Consider the following 18,542-nt stretch of genomic DNA (forward strand, 5'->3'; position numbering starts at 1 on the left):
TGAATACATTGCAGATGCAGTGCCATGAGGGGGCAGCTCTATAATGGACACAGTGCAGTGAAAGAGCAGATTGATATTCATTGCGTTGACAGTCGGCTATTTTTTCTAACACAATAGCTGTGTAAACTAAAGCTAAATCACTTTTCCCATAAATCAAAAGGTACAATTTACCCGATTCCTCGTGTGGCGCTGCAGGCAGAGTGAAGGAGCAGCACGATAATACACACTGCAGGAACAGTGCAGTGAAACAGCAGCTCATTTGTACACACTGCGGACACATTGCAGTGACAGAGGAACTCGATTGTGCACCTTACATACACAGTGCAGAGAGGAAGTAGCTCGATTGATAACACTGCATACTCAGTGAAATGATGGAGCACTTCGATAGTACACACTGCAGACACAGTGCAGTGAGGTAGCAGCTCGATAGTACTAGATAGTACACACTGCAGACAAAGTCCAGTGAGTGAGCAGCTGGATAGCACACACTGCAGATACAGTGCCATGAGGGAGAAGCTGGATAGTACACAGTGCAGACACAGTGCAGTGAGATTACAGCTCCATAGTACACACTGCAGACACAGTGCCATGAGGGAGCAGCTTGATAGTACAAACTGCAGAAACAGTGCACTGAGGGAGCAGATGGATAGTACACACTGCAGACACAATGCAGTGAGCATGCATCTCGATAGTACACTCTGCAGACACAATGCAGTGAGAGAGCAGGTCTATAGTACACGCTTCTCACACAGTGCAGTGAGATCGCAGCTCGATAATTCACAATGCAGGCACAGTGCATTGAGCTAGCAGTTCGATAGTACAAACTGCAGACATAGTGCAGTGAGAGAGCATCTCGTTAATACACACTGCTGACATTGCATTGATGGAGCAGCTTGATAGTACATACTGCAGAAACAATGCAGTGAGACAGCAGCTCGATAGTAATCACTGCACTCAATGCAGTGAGGAAGCAGCTCAATATAACACATTGCAGACACAGTGCATGTGATAGCCTCTCGCTAGAACACACTTCAGACATAGAACAGTGAAGAAGCAGCTCAATAGTGCACACTGCAGACTTAGTGCATTGAGAGAGCATCTCGATAGTGCACACTGCAGACACAGAGCAGTGACAGAGCAGATTGATATTCATTGCATTGACGTTCGGCTATTTTTTCTAATCACAATAGATGTGTAAATTAAAGCTAAATCTGTTTTCCCATAAACCGAAGGGCACAATTTACCCGATTCCTCGTGTGGCACTGCAGGCACAGTGAAGGAGCAGCAGGATAGTGCACACTGCAGACAGTACAGCGAATCCGCAGCTAGATAGTGAACAGCATGGACACTTTGGAGTGACAGAGCAGCTCGATTGTTCAACTTACAGACACAGTGCAGTGAGGAAGCAGCTCGATTGTAAACACTGCAGACAAAGTGCATGACCTATCCTCTCAATAGTGTGCACTGCTGACACAGTGCAGTGAGGGAGCAGCTCGATAGTACACACTGCAGGCACAGTGCAGTGAGTGTGCAGCTTAATAGTACACACTGCAGACACTGTGCAGTGAGAGAGCAGCTCGATAGTGCTTACTGCAGGCAGTGCAATAAAAGACCGATAGTGCACACTGCACACACAGCGCAATGAGGGAACTGTTCGATCATGCACACTGCAGGCACTGTGCAATGAGGGAGCAGCTCGACAGCACACACTGCAGACACACTGCAGTATGACAGCAGCTTGATTGCATGCACTGCAGACACAGTGTAGTCAGAGAGCAGCTCGATAGTGCACACTGCTGATACAGCGCCGTGAGGGAGCAGCTCAATCATCCACACTGTAGACACTGTGCTTCAGGTATCCTCTCTAAAGTACATGCTGCAGACAGAACAGTGAGCGAGAAGCTCGATAGTACACATTGCGGACACATTGCTGTGAGTGAGCAGCTTGGTAGTTCACACTGCACACACTGTGTAGTCAGGGAGCAGCTTGATAGCACACATTGCTGACACAGTGCAGTGACGGAGCTGCTCGATGATACTCACTGCTGACAGTGCAGTGAGGGATCAGCTCGATCGTGCACATTGCAGTCACTGTTCACTGAGGGAGCACCTTGACAGTACAGCCTGTAAACACAGTGCAGTGAGGGGGCAGCTGGATAGTACACACTGCAGACACTGTGCAGTGCAGGAGCAGCTCGATAGTACACATTGCAGACACAATGAAGTGAGATTGCAGCTCGATAGGACACATTGCAGAAAGTGAATTGAGGAAGCAGCACAATATTACACACTGTAGACACAGTGCATGAGTTCGCCTCTCAATATTAGACACTGCAGGCACAGTGCAGTGTGTCCACAGTTCGAAATTACACACTGCAGACAGTGCAGTGAGGAAGCAGCTGAATATTACACATTGCAAACACAGTGCATGAGATAGCCTCTCGAAAGTACACACTGCAGACATAGAACAGTGAGGGAGCAGCTTGTTAGTACACACTGCAGACACCGTGCTGTGAGAGAGCAACTCGATAGTGCACATTGCAGACGCAGTGCTTTGAGAGAGCAGCTTGATAGTACACACTGCAGAAAGTGCAATGAGGAAGCAGCACAATATTACACACTGCAGACATAGTGCATGAGATCGCCTCTCAATAGTAGACACTGCAGACACAGTGCAGTGAGACCACAGCTCGAAATAACACACTGCAGACAGTGCAGTGATGAAGCAGCTCAATATTACACACTGCAGACACAATGCATGAGATAGCCTCTTGAAAGTACACACTGCAGACATAGAACAGTGAGGGAGCAGCTCGATAGTACACACTGCAGACACCGTGCTTTGAGAGAGCGGCTCGATAGTGCACACTGCAGACACAGTGCATTCAGAGAGCAGCTCGATAGTACACACTTCACACACACTGCGGTGAGGGAGCAGCTCAATAATACACAATGCTGACACAGTGCAGTGGCAGTCCAGATTGATATTCATTGCATTTACAGTTGGCTATTTTTTCTAATTATAGTAGCTGTGTAAATTGAAGCTAAATCTGTTTTCCCATAAGTCGAAGGGTACAATTTACCCGATTCCTCGTATGGCACTGCAGGCACAGTGAGGGAGCAGCACGACAGTACACACTGCAGACAAAGTGCAGTGAGGCAGCAGCTCAATATTACGCACCCTGGACACATTGCAGTGACAGATAAGCTCGATTGTACATCTTACAGACACAGTGCAGTGAATAAGCAGCTCTATAGTACACTTTGCAGACACAGTGCACGAGCTAGCCTCTCAATACTACGTAGTGCAGACACAGTGCAGTGAGGGAGCAGCTATATAGTACACACTGCAGACACAGTGCAGTGAGGGAGCAGTTCCATAGTACACAATGCAGGCAGAGTGCACTGATTCTGCAGCTCGCTAGTAAACACTGAATACAAAGTGCAGTTAGCTAGCATCTGGAAACTACACAATACAGACAGTGCAGTGAGGGAGCAGCTTAATAATGCACACTGCGGACACAGTGCAGTGAGTGAGCAGTTTGATACCGCACACTGCAGACACAGTGCAGTGAGAGATCAGCTCAATAGTACACACTGAAGACACAGTTCAATGAGGGAGCAGCTGGATAATGCACACTGCAGACACAGTGCAGTGTCAGAGTAGCTCGACAGTACACTCTGCTGATACAGTGTCGTGAGGGAGCAGCTCAATCGTCCACACTGCAGACACTGTGCTTGAGGTAGCCTGTCTATAGTACACGCTGCAGAGACAGTGCAGTGAGTGAGCCGCTCGATAGTTCACACTGCGGACACTGTGCAGTTAGGAAGCAGCTCGATAGCACACACTGCTGACACAGTGCAGTGATGGAGCTGCTCGATAATACACACTGCTGACAGTGTAGTGAGGGAGCAGCTCGATAGTACACACTGCAGATACAGTGTAGTGAGCGCACACTCGATAGTACACAATGCAGGCACAGTGCATTGAGTGAGCAGCTCGAAACTGCACAATACAGACAGTGCAGTGAGGAAGCAGTTCGACAGTTCACACTGCAGTCTCAGTGCAGTGAGGGAACAGCTGGATAGTACACACTGCAGACACAGTGCAGTGACAGAGCAGATTGATATTCATTGCATTGACAGCTGGCTATTTTTTTCTGATTACAATAGCTGTGCAAATTAGCTATTTCTTTTCCCTTAAATCGAAGGGTTCAATTTTATAGATTCCTCATGTGGCACAGAATTCTTTCTGCTTTACTGGACAGACAATGCTAATATTTCTTGAAAAAAATCCTTTCTTTCTGGGACTTCATTTTTATACAGTACAGCATACAAACCTTAGAATGCAGGCATTCTTTTTATTGCTTGATTTCTATGTTAAAACAGACTTTCACGTGACAATGTTTAGTTTCTGCACAGTAATGTGCTAACAGTGCTCAGATATAGCTGCTTCATCCAGCTTGTGAAACCCTCAAACAATAAACTGTTTCCACATATTTTCTCAGCCAGCTTGTTCACCAAAATGTCTTGCAGGCAAGTGAAGTGAAATGTGTTGACTGCTTCCTGCTCTCTTTGATTGTTACATAATCCACGCTGCTTTTTACTGCCCATAGGATTGTTTATGACACCCCAGTCTTTATGGAGAGCTGTGTTTGCAAACACTTATTGTCCCCTCTCTGTCTAACAACCATCCTGACCTCACTGATCAGAGTGCTGGTACTTACTTCCCAACCTCTGCAATACTGTCTTACTGTTTAATAAGGGTGATAAGTTAGTTTGTTGGAATTATAGAGAGATATCCCTTCTGTCCACTGTGGGAAAGATTTCGACATGAATCCTCCTGAACCTTCAGCAGAGATATACTTTCCAAGACCTAACGTGGATTTTGGCCATTCAACAGGTGCCTGGAACAACATTGAGCTCCTCTCTGCTGGACTGTGTCTGTGGCAAGTGGTGAGGGAGCCAAAAGGGAAAATATACTTGACCTCATCCTCATCAACCTGCCTGCCGCAGATGCATCTATCCATGAAAGTATTGGTAGGAGTGACCATCGCACAGTCGTTGTGGAGATGAAGTTTCACTTTCACATGGAGGATACTCTCCATGAGGATAGCACTACCACATTGCTATCTTGGCATCTATCTGTCAGGTGACAATTGAATATGGTCTGTTGTGGCTGTAGAGGTCAATTCATGAGTTCCTTCTGCAGCTGGCACAGATGAACAGTGTTGTCCCGAGGCAGACTGCTGTTTTTGCTTCTGGCAGGCTCTCTTTTCTGCTGTCTGAACATTTCTTAAACACTGTTTTTTCCATGCCTTTTCTGTCTGCTTATGTCCAGGCACTCCAGCCAGCAGCAAGCACTTGCCATGCACTGACTCCAAACCCAGCTAACTAGAGGTCTCACTTGCAGACATCCTTGTATCACGTAAGTGTGTGACCTGTTCGTCTCACCATAGAGCACACCTTTGGAGATGCAGCCTTCACCCATTTCGCTCACATGATCCAGCCAACAGCGTCGCCACTGACTCAGGAGGACAAACATACTGGTGATCCCTGCACGCAGGTGTATTCAGCACCCTGTCCTGCCAAGAGATGTCCAATATCCATCTGAGGCAGTGGTGGTGGAAGCTGTTCAGCCAATCTTCTTGGCTTGTATAAGTTGCCCATGCCTCTACTGTAAAGGAGGGTGCTGGGAACACAGGCTTCCTCTTTTCTGGGTTTGATCCAGGGACAAGCTACATCTCCAGCCGTTGTTATTAATTGGGAGACTTTCAAACTCATTGATAACTTTGCCCATCCCAGCAGCTACTTTCTTAGAAAGTCAGAATCAAAGTGCAGATCTAGCACAGGATCAGTGGCACCAGCACAACCAGCTCTTCAACAACAGAGAGTTTCTTAAGAAAATAAAGGCTTTTGTCTACAAGACTGTTGTTGTAAGCATCCTTTGATATAGCAGTGAGGCTTCCCAAGCAGATCCTCTTTCCACAACTTAGGGATGGCACCTGATCCCTAGAAGGACAGAGAAGTATGTTAAGGATACCCTGAATGATTCATTGCAAACCAGACAAATTGACATTGGCACCTGGGAGGTATCTGCCTCAAACCATAACCTGTCGTGGAGCCTCATCCAACAAGTGGCAGCACAGCTGGAGATTGACTGCTTAAACTCTGCTGCAGTGTAGAAGTGACAAAAATGGAAGGAGGGAGAGCAGAACCTTGGTGTGGGAATGCCCAACTACGCCCTCCCCCCACCCCCACACCACTGCATTCTTCAGGGCATCTCTTATCCTCTCTGCCCAAAGAGCTGTTGCTCCGGGGTTGGTCCACTGAGCCACCAGGACACACAAATCAGGAAACCTTGCAGACTCGTTTCAAGCCACTGATGATGACAAGAGACAGGGCAAAAGGCAACAATGATGGCAACAGCTTCCATTGCAAATAATCGTGTCCTGCCCCACCCATTGTGACAATCAAAGGATGGAAAAGGAAAGATCACACTTTTCAGTCATAGGCCTTACTGCCTGGAATTCACTCCCGCTCCTCAGCTGCCTGTCAGCTTTAGCCTGTGAACTAACAGCGTTTTAATGAATTTTGTAGCTGGGCATTTCAAATTGTATAACTGAGGCACTGCGTCACTGAATCACAGAATCACAGTGCAGAAGAGGCCCTTCGGCCCATCGAGTCTCCACCGACACGTGAGAAATACTTGACCTACCTACCTAATCCCATTTACCAGCACTTGGCCCATAGCCTTGAATGTTATGACGTGCCAAGTGCTCATCCAGGTACTTTTTAAAGGATGTGAGGCAATCCGCCTCCACCAACCTCCCAGGCAGTGCATTCCAGACCGTCACCACCCTCTGGGTAAAGGAGTTATTCCTCACATCCCCCCTAAACCTCCTGCCCCTTACCTTGAATTTATGCCCCCTTGTGACTGACCCTTCAACTAAGGGGAACAGTTGCTCCCTATCCACCAGGTCCATGCCCCTCATAATCATGTACACCTTGATCAGGTCACCCCTCAGTCTTCTCTGCTCCAACAATAACAACCCAAGTCTATCCATACTCTCTTCATAACTGAAATTTTTCATCCCAGGCAACATCCTGGTGAATCTCCACTGCATCCCTTCCAGTGCAATCACATCCTTACTATAATGTGGCAACCAGAACTGCACACAGTACTCCAGCTGTGGCCTCACCAAGGTTCTATACAACTCCAACATGACCTCCCTACTTTGGTAATTATGCCTTGATTGATAAACGCAAGTGTACCATATGCCTTTTTCACCACCCCATTAACATGCCCCTTCACCTTCAGAGATCTATGGACACAGACGCCAAGGTCCCTTTGTTCCTCAGAACTTCCAAGTGCCATGCCGTTCATTGAATACTTCAATGTCAAATTACTCCTTCCAAAGTGTATCGCCTCACACTTTTCAGGGTTAAATTCCATCTGCCACTTATCTGCCTAATTGATCATCCCCTCGATAGCTTTCTGTAGCCCAAGGCACTAAACCTCACTGTTAACCACCTGGCCAATCTTTCTGTCATCCGCAAACTTACTAATCCTACCCTCACATAGTCATCTATGTCGTTTATATAATTGACAAATAATAGGGGACCCATTATTTGGGTCCCTGTGGTATGCCACTGGGCACTGGCTTCCAGTCACTAAAGCATCCTTCTGTCATCACCCTCTGCTTCCTACAACTAAGCCAATTTTGAATCCACCTTATCAAATTACCCTCTACCCCCTGTGCATTTGCCTTCTTTATAAGTCTCCCATGTGAGACCTTGTCAAAGGCTTTGCTGAAATCCATATAAACTACATCAACTGCACTGCCCTCATCTACACACCTGGTCATCTCCTCAAAAAAATCAATCAAATTTGTTAGGCATGACTTCCTCTGACAAAGCCATACTGACTATCTCTGATCAAACCTTGCCTCTCCAAGTGGAGATAGAAAGTCTCCTTCAGAAATTTCCCCAAAAGCTTCCCTACCACTGACATGAGACTCACTGGCCTGTAGTTCTCTGGCTTATCTCTACATCATTGTGGCACAATATCCCACAAAGATCCAAGCTGACCGATCAGGGACACAGAGCCTCGGCTGGGAGGTGATGATGTGAACTGTCTTACTGAAACCTTCCTTGTCTTTTGCAGAAAGCTTTGCCTCGTTATGACTCTGCACTCAGCATCATGGTGGAAATCGGGAACCGCCTGGGACAGGCCCAGGTTCTGATGGGAATCGCAAAGTGTTGGCTCCTTCGGAAGGAGCAGGACAAGGTAGGAGATCCATCACCAGTTGGCTTGTCCCTGCTGAAACACACTAGTGCACTGAGGTTTAGCATAGTGTAAACTGTGGAGGGGGCACTGATTTATAAAGTGATAGAGGGGGCAGTGAGCACAGCTGGCAGGTTGGCGCACTTGTGGATGAAGATTGAGCTGAGTTGGCAGAGCAGCAGCAGGCAAGAAATTGACTGTTGTTTGCCCACTAAAGATGTGCCAAAGGGCAGAGATTCCAAGTCTCCTGCCAGGAGTTTCCCAATGGAAGTCAAAATCTGTCATAATTTTAAGGACCTTCAGTCTGCTTTTTTTCCAGAGAAGAGAGGTTCATTCTGTCAATGTTTCCCTGATATTTCTACCTCCACATTTCTGGTGTGTTTCCATGTTTCTCCAGAGCCTTTCTGTCCCTTTTATAATCTGGTGACCAGTTTAAAAATACCCTCCTGGAATATGTTGTTGGTCCTCTGTATTGACTATTACCCCCAGCCCAGTGTCCAAGATAGAGAAGGGGATACAAAGGAGAATGAGGGCTCACAATATTGATTAAAGGAACAATGATTGCTGTGAGATGTGTTGACAGGGTAGGAGAATCCTCAAATAATCATATAGGTTGAACTGAATAGTGAAAAAGGGCAGTCACACACTGGGAGTGCCCAAAAGTCAGAGAGATTAGAGCAAATATGTAACTCTAAGAATTTCAAAACATTAGGGCAGTAATAGTGGGGGATTTCAACTACCCTCATATTAACTGAGGTAGAATTAGTGTGAAAGGCACGAAGGGAACAGAATTATTAAAATGCGTTAGGAGAAATATTATACTCCACACGTAGCAAACCCACCAAGAGAGGGGGCAGTTCGAGACTTCGTTTTAGGAAATGAAGCTGGGAAAGTCTAAAGAGTACCATGGGGGGCACTTTGGTGAAAGCAATCATAATCCAGTTAGATTTAGGATGGTTATGAAAAAGGACAAAGATAGGCTAGGAGTAAACATTCGCAAATGGGGAAAAGCTAATGTTATGAAGCTGAAATGTGTTTTAAGTAAAATGGATAGTGTCTGATCAGTGGGCAATATTGAAGGAAGCGATAGTGAGGGTTCAGAGTGGACATTTTCCCTTTAAAAATGAAATAATGGACTGACAAATCTACAGCCCCATTGTTGGGGTGAGATTAAAAAGGAAACTAGAAAAGCAGAGAAGGCACAAAATATTGGCAATTAAATCAAGGGAAGCACCAAGATTTTGTAAATACAAAGAGCAAGGGGATAAGTAAAGAAAGAGTTGAGGTAAATCAGGACCATAATGGTGACCTGTGTTTGGAGGCCGGGGGTGAAGGCTTGGTTCTTGATGAATACTTTGCGTCTGTTTTTAACAAAAAGGAGGGATAATACAGACATTAGAACCAGGGAGCAGGAGGGTGAAACATTAGATGAAATTGATGTCATGAGAAAGGAAGTATTCAGGGGTTTAACATCTTTGAAATTGGATTAATCCCGAATGAAATATATCCCAGGCTGCTGAGGGAAAGTGGGAAGAAATAACCGAGGCTCTGACCATCATTTTCCAATGCTCTTTGTTGGAGGACAGCTAATGCTGTGCAACTATTATAAAAGAGAATGAGATAGACTGAGTAATTACAGAGTAGTCGGCTGAATCTGGGCTGCGATAATTACTGGAAACAAATTCTGAGGGATAAATGTACATTTAGAATGGCACAGATTAATCAGAGCCAGTCAGCATGGATTTGTTAAGGAAAGGTCATGTCCGACTGGGTTGAAGTTTTTGAAGAAGTGAGAAGGAGAGTCTTTTTTTTTTGTGGCAGCCTCCTGTCTCATAAGACGCTGCTTTGTGCCGTGATGGTCAGCACTGTGTTAAACATCACTTGCTGTGGCTCAGAAGCCCCACTCTGGCATGGCAGTCTCTGCCACATTTGCTGCAGAGGGAGACAGTGGGCTGAGAAGGTGCACAATTCACTGGTCTGTTTTCTCTGGGCCCTCTCTTGGCCAGCTGAGCTTTCCGTTTCTGCTCACCTCTTCCAATGCCCTTCCAAACAGTCAGCCTCCAGAGATCATGACCATCAGTGACTGCTGCCCTGTTGTCAGTGTCAGTGTCCACCATCTTCATATCTCACTTGCTGTTGTAATATGCCTTTAAGGCATGACACCACTAGAAGGGAAGTGTGTCCTGTCATCCAGTCTTAGTTTCACCTTTGCTTTGAGCAGAACTCATTCTCACAGCTCTGATGTCTTCAAGCTTTATACTATGTATAACTGTTCTCATGTGCCTCATCTGAATAAATGAACTCACAACATGTTTACCCAGTCCTTTATGAGCAATTGATGCCTTGTTTATTATATGGTAAATAAGCCCAAGATATTTTGACACTGAAAGATTGCAACACCTGTAGTGAATGTATGGGTGCCCAGGAGGTTGTGACCCAGTGGCCGATTTACAGGACAGAAGGTTTTTGGGGTATATGGCCATCATCCATCCAATGAACATGGTTGAGTCGGTGAAGATCCCATTGGATTGGCGATGAATGTATGCTGATTAAATTAGCACACTGCAGGGTGAGTGGGTGACCTTGTCCTGCCCACAGATGCTGTGGATACAACTGAGACAGTGAAGGTGGGAACAGTTCAACCTTTTCTCCTGCTGTTCAGGTCTCGCCGCTGTTAAGGAGTGTGCTGAGGATGCAGCCTTGGTCAACTCACCGTTTGCTGTTATCAGTCACTGTTGTTCCACACTCTCTTACCCAGCTTGGACAGAACGGCTGCAACTTTTGCAAAGTGGGTGTTGATTACAACATCAAGTGACAGATTGCTGGCGATTGTGGAGCCCGGATATGTGAAGCCATCAACCATCTCCAGTGCCACATTGTTCATGCTGATAGATGGTGTTGTGGCAATACCCTGGACCATGACATTTGACTTCCTGATGCTGATGGTCAAACCAGACTCTTTATGGGTGTGAGAGAGTCTGTCCATTTGCCGCTGAAGGTGTTCCTTGGTATTAAAACTAATGTGGTTACATCAATGTAGAGCAACTTTCTGACGTGGACTTGGCACACCATTGTCTTGGATCTCAGGTGAGGAAGGCTGAACAGCTTTCTGTGAGTTCTAGTATGTAAGTAGACACACTCTGTCGATGAATGAAGGCAAATGACAGCAGCAAACAGAAGAATATATCAAAGAGTGTCAGTTTGAACCCTGTTTGACCCAAGGGTTCCCATGTTGCCCCATCATGCTGACCTCACCCATCATCTAGTCATAAAAAGAGAAGATCATGTTGAGCAGTTTTGACAGGCAGCCAGTTTTCTCCAGAAGCTTCAATCTCAGAACCACAGAATTGTTACAATACAGATGGAGGCCATTTGGCCCATCGTTTCTGCACCGGCTTTTTGAATGAGCAGTTCACCTAGTACCATTCCCCTACCTTCTACCCATAACCCCGCACATTCTTCCTTTTCAGGTAACCATCTAGTTTCCTGCTGAAAGCCTCGATTGACCATCTCCGCCACACTCAGGCAATTCATTCCAGATCCTCACCACCTGCTGAATCAAAATGGTTTTTCTGTTGTCGATTTGGCTTTTTTGCCAATTATTTTATATCTGTGCCTTCTGGTTCTCAGCCCTTCCATCAATGGGATTAGTTTCTCCCCATCGACTCTGTCCAGACACTTCATGACCTTGAATCTCCTCTCAACCTTCTCTTCTCCAAGATAAACAAGCCTAACTTCTCTAATCTATCTTCATAACTGGACTTCATTCATCCCTGGAACCATTCGTCTGAGCCTTTTCTGCACTCTTTCCAACGTCTGTCAATTTTTCCTAAAGTGCGACACCACATCTGGAGGCAATACTCCAGCTGAGGCCGAACTAGTATCTTATACAAGTTCAACATAACCTCCTTGCTCTTGTACTATAATGCCCTATTGATAAAGCCTAAGATACTGTATGTTATATTAAATGCTCTCTCAACCTATCCTGCTACTTTCAATGACATATGCACATATACACCAAGGTCCCTCTGCTCTTTCACCCCCCTAAGAGTTGTACCCTTAACTTTATAGTGTCTCTCCATGATCGTTGTCCAAAAATGAATAATTTCACATTGAACTTTATCTGCCCCTTGCCCACTCATCCCACCATCTTGTCTATGTCCTTCTGAAGTTCTACACTCTCCCCCTCATAATTCACAATGCTTCCTAATGTCATAACATCTGAAAATTTTGAAATCATGCTCAGTACACCAAGGTCTAGGTCATTAATATATGTCAAGAAAAGCAAACCAACACTGATTCTGGGGAACTCTCCTACAAACGTTCTTCCAGCCTGAAAAACACCCAGAACCATTACTGTTTCCTGTCACTTAGCCAATTCTGTATCCATGTTGCTACTGTCCCTTTTATTCCATGAACGTTAACTTTGCTCACAGGTCTGTTGTGCAGCACTGTATCAAATGATTTTGAAAGTCTACGTAAACCACATCAACAGCATTTCCCCCATCAACTTGTTCTGTTAGCTTTTCAGAAAAAGCTCCAGCAAGTTAGTTAAAAACCCTTAAGGAATCCATGCTAGCTTTCCTTAATTAACCCGTATTTGTCAATGTGTCTATTAATTTTGTCCTGAATTATTGTTTCTAGAAGGTTCCCCACAACCAAAGTTAAACTGACCAGACTGAAGTTGCTGGGCTTACATTTACATGCTTTTTTGAAAGAGGGTGTACGTTTGCAATTCTCTAGATCACCCTGGAGTATAAGGGAGACTGAAAAATTATGGCGTGTTTTCTACTTTCATTTCCCTCATTATCTTTGGATGCATCTCATCAGGCCCTGATGCCTTACAAACTTCAAGTACAGACAACTTATCCAATACCTCCTCCTGATCAAAGTTAAGACCTTTTAGTGTCTGAATTACTTCCTGTTTCACCATGGCCCAGGTAGCATCTTCTTCTTTAGTAAAGACAGATGCAAAATATTTATTTAATACCTCAGCCATGCCATCTGCCTCCATGTGTAAATCCCTTTTTTAGTCCCTAATACTCCTTTTACATGTCTATAGAAGACTTTTGGGATTCCCTTCTATGTTCACTGCCAGTCTCTTTACATACTTTCTCTTTGCTTCTCTTATTTACTTTATCAGCTCCCCTCTGAACCTTCTGTATTCAGCCTGGTTCTCAATTATATTTTCTACCCGACATCTGTCTTAAGCACACTTCTTTATCATTATTTCTATCTCTTTTGTCACCCAGGGAGCTTTGGATTTATTTGTCCTACCTTTAGCTTTCAAGGGAATATACCTTGACTGTGCGCAAACTCTCTCTTCTTTGAATGTAGCCGATTGTTCAGCTATTGATTTCCTGCCAAAAATTGAGTACAATTTATTCGGCTTAGATCCATTCTTTCCCTCAGGTAATTACTTTTACTCTGAATTCACAGAATCACACAATGCAGAAAAGGCCATTCGGCCCAACAAGTCTGCATGTGAGAAACACTTGACCTACCTACCTAATCCTATTCACCAGCACTTGGCCCATAGCCTTGAATGTTATGACGTTCCAAGGGCTCATCCTGGTATTTTTTAAAGGATGTGAGGCAACCTGTCTGCTCCACACTCCCAGGTAATGCATTCCAGACCGTCAGCACCCTCTGGGTAAAAAGGTTATTCCTCACACCACCACCCCCCCAAACCTCCTGCACCTCATCGTGAACTTATTTCCCCTCGTGACTGACCCCTCAACTAAGGGAAACAGCTGCTCCCTATCCACCCCGTCCACGCCCCTCATAATTTTGTAAACCTTGATCAGGTCACCCCTCAGTCCTCTCTGCTCCAACGAAAACAACCCAAGTTTATCCAACGTCTCTTCATAACTTAAATGTTTCATCCCAGGCAAACATTCTGGGATCCCCCCCAGTGCAATCACGTCCTTACTATAATGTGTCAACCAGAACTGCACACAGTACTCCAGATGCAGCCTCGTCAAGGTTCTATACAACTTCAAAATGACCTCCCTACTTTTGTAATCTATGCCTCGATTGATAAAGGCAAGTGTCCCATATGCCTTTTTCACCACCCCACTAACATGCCTCTCTACTTTCAAAGATCTACGGACATACACGCCAAGGTCAATTTGTTCCTCAGAACTTCTTAGTGTCATGCCATTCATTGAATACTTGTCAAATTATTCCCTCCAAAGTGTATCATCTCACACTTTTCAGGGTTAAATTCCATCTGCCACGTATCTGCCCATTTGACCATCCCATCTATATCTTCCTGTACCCCAAGGCACTCAACCTCACTGTTAACCACCCGGCCAATCTTTCTGTCATCTACAAGCTTATTATCAAACCCCCCCCCCCCCCCCCAAACCATAGTCATCTATGTTGTTTATATAAAGGATGAATAATAGGTGACCCAGGACAGATCCCTGTGGCACACCACTGGACACTGGCTTCCAGTCACTAAAGCATCCTTCTGTCATCACCCTCTGTCTCCTACAACTAAGCCAATTTTGAATCCACCTTATCAAATTACCCTGTACTCCCTGTGCATTTGCCTTCTTTATAAGTCTCCCATGTGGGACCTTGTCAAAGGCTTTGCTGAAATCCATATAAACTACATCAACTGCACTACCTTCATCTGCACACCTGGTCATCTCCTCAAAAAATTCAATCAAATTTGTTAGGCATGACCTCCCTCTGATAAAGCCAATCTATCCCAAATCAAAAACAGAATTACCTGGAAAAACTCAGCAGGTCTGGCAGCATCGGCGGAGAAGAAAAGAGTTGACGTTTCGAGTCCTCATGACCCTTCGACAGAACTTGAGTTCGAGTTGGGACTCGAACTCAAGTTCTGTCGAAGGGTCATGAGAACTCGAAACGTCAACTCTTTTCTTCTCCGCCGATGCTGCCAGACCTGCTGAGTTTTTCCAGGTAATTCTGTTTTTGTTTTGGATTTCCAGCATCCGCAGTTTTTTTGTTTCTATCCCAAATCAAACCTTGCCTCTCCAAGTGGAGATACATTCTCTCCTTCAGAAGTTTCTCCAATAGTTTCCCTAACACTGACTTGAGATACACTGGCCTGTGGTTCCTTGGCGTATCTCTATAGCCCTTCTTAAATAGCGGAACAGTAGCTGTTCTCCAATCCTCTGGCAGCTCCCCCATGGCTGGAGAGGATTTAAAAATTTGGGTCAGAGCCCCTGAGTTCTCCTCCCTTGCCTCCCTCAACAGTCTGGGACACAAATCATCTGATACTGGAGATTTGTCCACTTTTAAGCCTGCCAACACCTCCAATACCTTGTCACTCTCTTTCTCAATTTGCTCAAGAACCTCGCAGAATCTCTCCCTGTGTTCGATAACTTCATCTTCATTCTCTTGGGTGAAGATGGATGTGAAGTATTCGTTCAACACTCTACCAATGTCCTCTGGCTGCACCCATAGATGGCCCCCTTGGTCACTAATGGGCTCTATTCTTTCCCTGGTTATCCTCTTCCCATTGATATACCTATAATATATCTTGGGATTTTCCCTACTTTTACCAGGCAGAGCTTTATCATATTCCCTCTTTGCTTTCCTAATTGCTTTCTTAAGCTCCACCCTGCACTTTCTGTTCTTCACTAATGCCACTGCTGATTTGCTTCCCTTGTAACTGCTAAAAGCCTCTCTTTTCCTTCTCATCAGTTTCTGAATATCTCTGGTCATCCATGGCTCTCTGGGCTTGTTACTAATTCTTATCACCCTAGAGGGAACACGTTGGGCCTGTACCCTCCCCATTTCCTTTTTGAGCACCCCCCACTGCTTCTCTGTAGATTTCCCCACAAGTAGCTATTCCCAGTCTACCTTGGCCCGATTCCTGCCTTATTTTACTAAAATCCGCCCTCCCCCAATCCAAAGGATTTTTCTGCAATTTGTCTATTTCTTTGTCCATTAACTTAAATTGTACTATGTTGTGGTTACAATCACTAAAATGCCTCCCCACCACTACCTCAGCCACCTGTCCGGCTTCCTTCCCCAGAATTAGGTCCAGCAATGTGCCGTCCCTTGTTGGACACTCTACATATTGACCTAAAAAGTTCTCCTGTACACATTTCAGGAAATCCACTCCATCCAAGCCCTTAACACTATGTCTATCCCAATTAATGTTGGGAAAGTTGAAATCGCCGAATATAATTACCCTGTTGTTATTGGTTTTACACACCTCCGCAAATTGTGCACATATTTGCTGCTCAATTTCCTGCTGACTATCTGGGGTTCTATAATAAACACCTAACAATGTGGCTGCCCTTTTTTTATTCCTAAGCTCTACCCATGAAGCTTCATTCGATGCCCCCTCCAAGATATCATCTCTCCTTAATGTAATAACTGACTCCTTAACTAATAATGCAATGCCTCCTCCTCTTTTAACCCTTCCCCTGTCCTGCCTGAAGATTCTATATCCCTGAATGTTGAGCTGCCAATCCTGCCCCTCCCTCAACCATGTCTCAGTGATGGCTACAATTCCACGTGTCAATCCTCACCCTTAACTCATCCGTTTTACCTGTAGTACTCCTGGCATTAAAGTCGAGGCCATCCAGCCTTGCCTTAATCTCTTGAAGTTTAATGCAGCTGTACTCCCTCTGACTTAATTGTTTTACTGTATTATGATGTGTCCATATTCTGCTAACATTCTGTGTCCCTTCCCCCTGATGAATTAGTTTAAACTCCTCCCAACAGCACTAGCAATCCTGCCCGCTAGGATGTGAGTCCCACTTTGTTTCAGATGCAGACCGTCCCACTTGGACAGGTTCCACCTTCCCCAAAAACGGTCCCAGTGATCCAGGAATCTAAAACCCTCCCTCCTGCACCAGCTCTTCAGCCACATATTCATCTGCGCTATTCTCCTATTTTGGAGCTCACTAGCATATGGCACTAGAAGTAATCCAGAGATTACAACCTGAGAGGTCTTGATTTTTAGTCTACTTCCTAACACCTTGGATTCTTGATGCAAGACCTCATCCCTCTTTCTACATATGTCATTGGTACCAGCATATACCATAACCTCTGCCTTACCACCATCCCCCTTCAGGTTGCCCTCAGCTGTTCAGTGACATCCCGGACCCTGGCACCAGGGGGGCAGCACACCATCCTGGAGTTACATTGACAGCCACAGTAGCGCCTATCTGTTCCCCTAACTATAGAATCCCCTATTACTATTGCTCTTCGTCTCTTCCTCCCCCCTCCCCCCCCTGTACGGACAGGCTGCTTGTGGTGCCAGAAGCTTGGATCTGTCTGCACTCCCTGGAGGAACCAGCGCCCTCATCAGCCTCCAAAATTGAATACCAATTTGTGAGCGGGACCCCAGGGAACTCCTGAACTACCTGCCTGTTTCCCTTGGACTGCCTGGTGGTCCTTCTTTCCTTCCTCAATTCCCTTCAGCTGTTGTTGACCACCTCTCTAAACGTGCTATCCACAATGCTATCAGACTCGTGGATGCTCCACAGTGACCCCAGCCACCATTCAAACCCAAATCTGAAACCCGAGCTTCCAAGAGCTGCAGCTGGACATACTTCCTGCCAACATGCTGGTCCCAGGCACTGGTACATCGATGATTACTTTGGTGCTGCTTCATGCTCTCGTCAGGACTTGGAAAAATTTATTAATTTTGCTTCCAATCTCCACCCCTCCATCATTTTCACGTGGTCCATCTCTGACACTTCCCTTCCCTTCCTTGACCTCTCTGTCTCAATCTCTGGTGATAGACTGTCCACCAATATCCATTACAAACCCACCGACACCCACAGCTATCTCGACTACAGCTCCTCACACCCCACTTCCTGTAAGGACTCCATCCCATTCTCTCAGTTCCTTCGCCTCCGTCGCATCTGTTCCGATGATGCTACATTCAAAAACAGTTCCTCTGACATGTCCTCCTTCTTCCTTAACCGAGGTTTTCCACCCACGGTCGTTGACAGGGCCCTCAACCGTGTCCGGCCCATCTCCCGCGCATCCGCCCTCACTCCTTCTCCTCCCTCCCAGAAACATGATAGGGTCCCCCTTGTCCTCACTTATCACCCCACCAGCCTCCGCATTCAAAGGATCATCCTCCGCCATTTCCGCCAACTCCAGCATGATGCCACTACCAAACACATCTTCCCTTCACCCCCCTTATCGGCATTCCGTAGGGATCGCTCCCTCCGGGACACCCTGGTCCACTCCTCCATCACCCCCTACTCCTCAACCCCCTCCTATGGCACAACCCCTTGCCCACGCAAAAGAT

At 45.8% G+C, this 18,542-nt stretch overlaps 1 protein-coding gene across 2 annotated transcripts in view; it reads left to right on the plus strand.

Moving 5' to 3' along the window:
- The window catches only part of rapsn (receptor-associated protein of the synapse, 43kD), a 543,441-nt gene that overhangs the window by 495,851 nt on the left and 29,048 nt on the right, over positions 1-18,542 (plus strand). Inside the window, exon 3 of one of the 2 annotated variants that reach the window (XM_041196585.1) lies at positions 8,168-8,290. The exons of the other annotated variant lie outside the window; for it this stretch is intronic. Coding sequence (XP_041052519.1) covers positions 8,168-8,290 — 123 coding nt within the window. The remainder of the gene's footprint in view (positions 1-8,167; positions 8,291-18,542) is intronic. 2 annotated transcript variants of the gene reach the window in all.

This window comes from Carcharodon carcharias, chromosome 10 (assembly GCF_017639515.1).
Source record: "Carcharodon carcharias isolate sCarCar2 chromosome 10, sCarCar2.pri, whole genome shotgun sequence".
NCBI classification, from domain to species: domain Eukaryota; kingdom Metazoa; phylum Chordata; class Chondrichthyes; order Lamniformes; family Lamnidae; genus Carcharodon; species Carcharodon carcharias.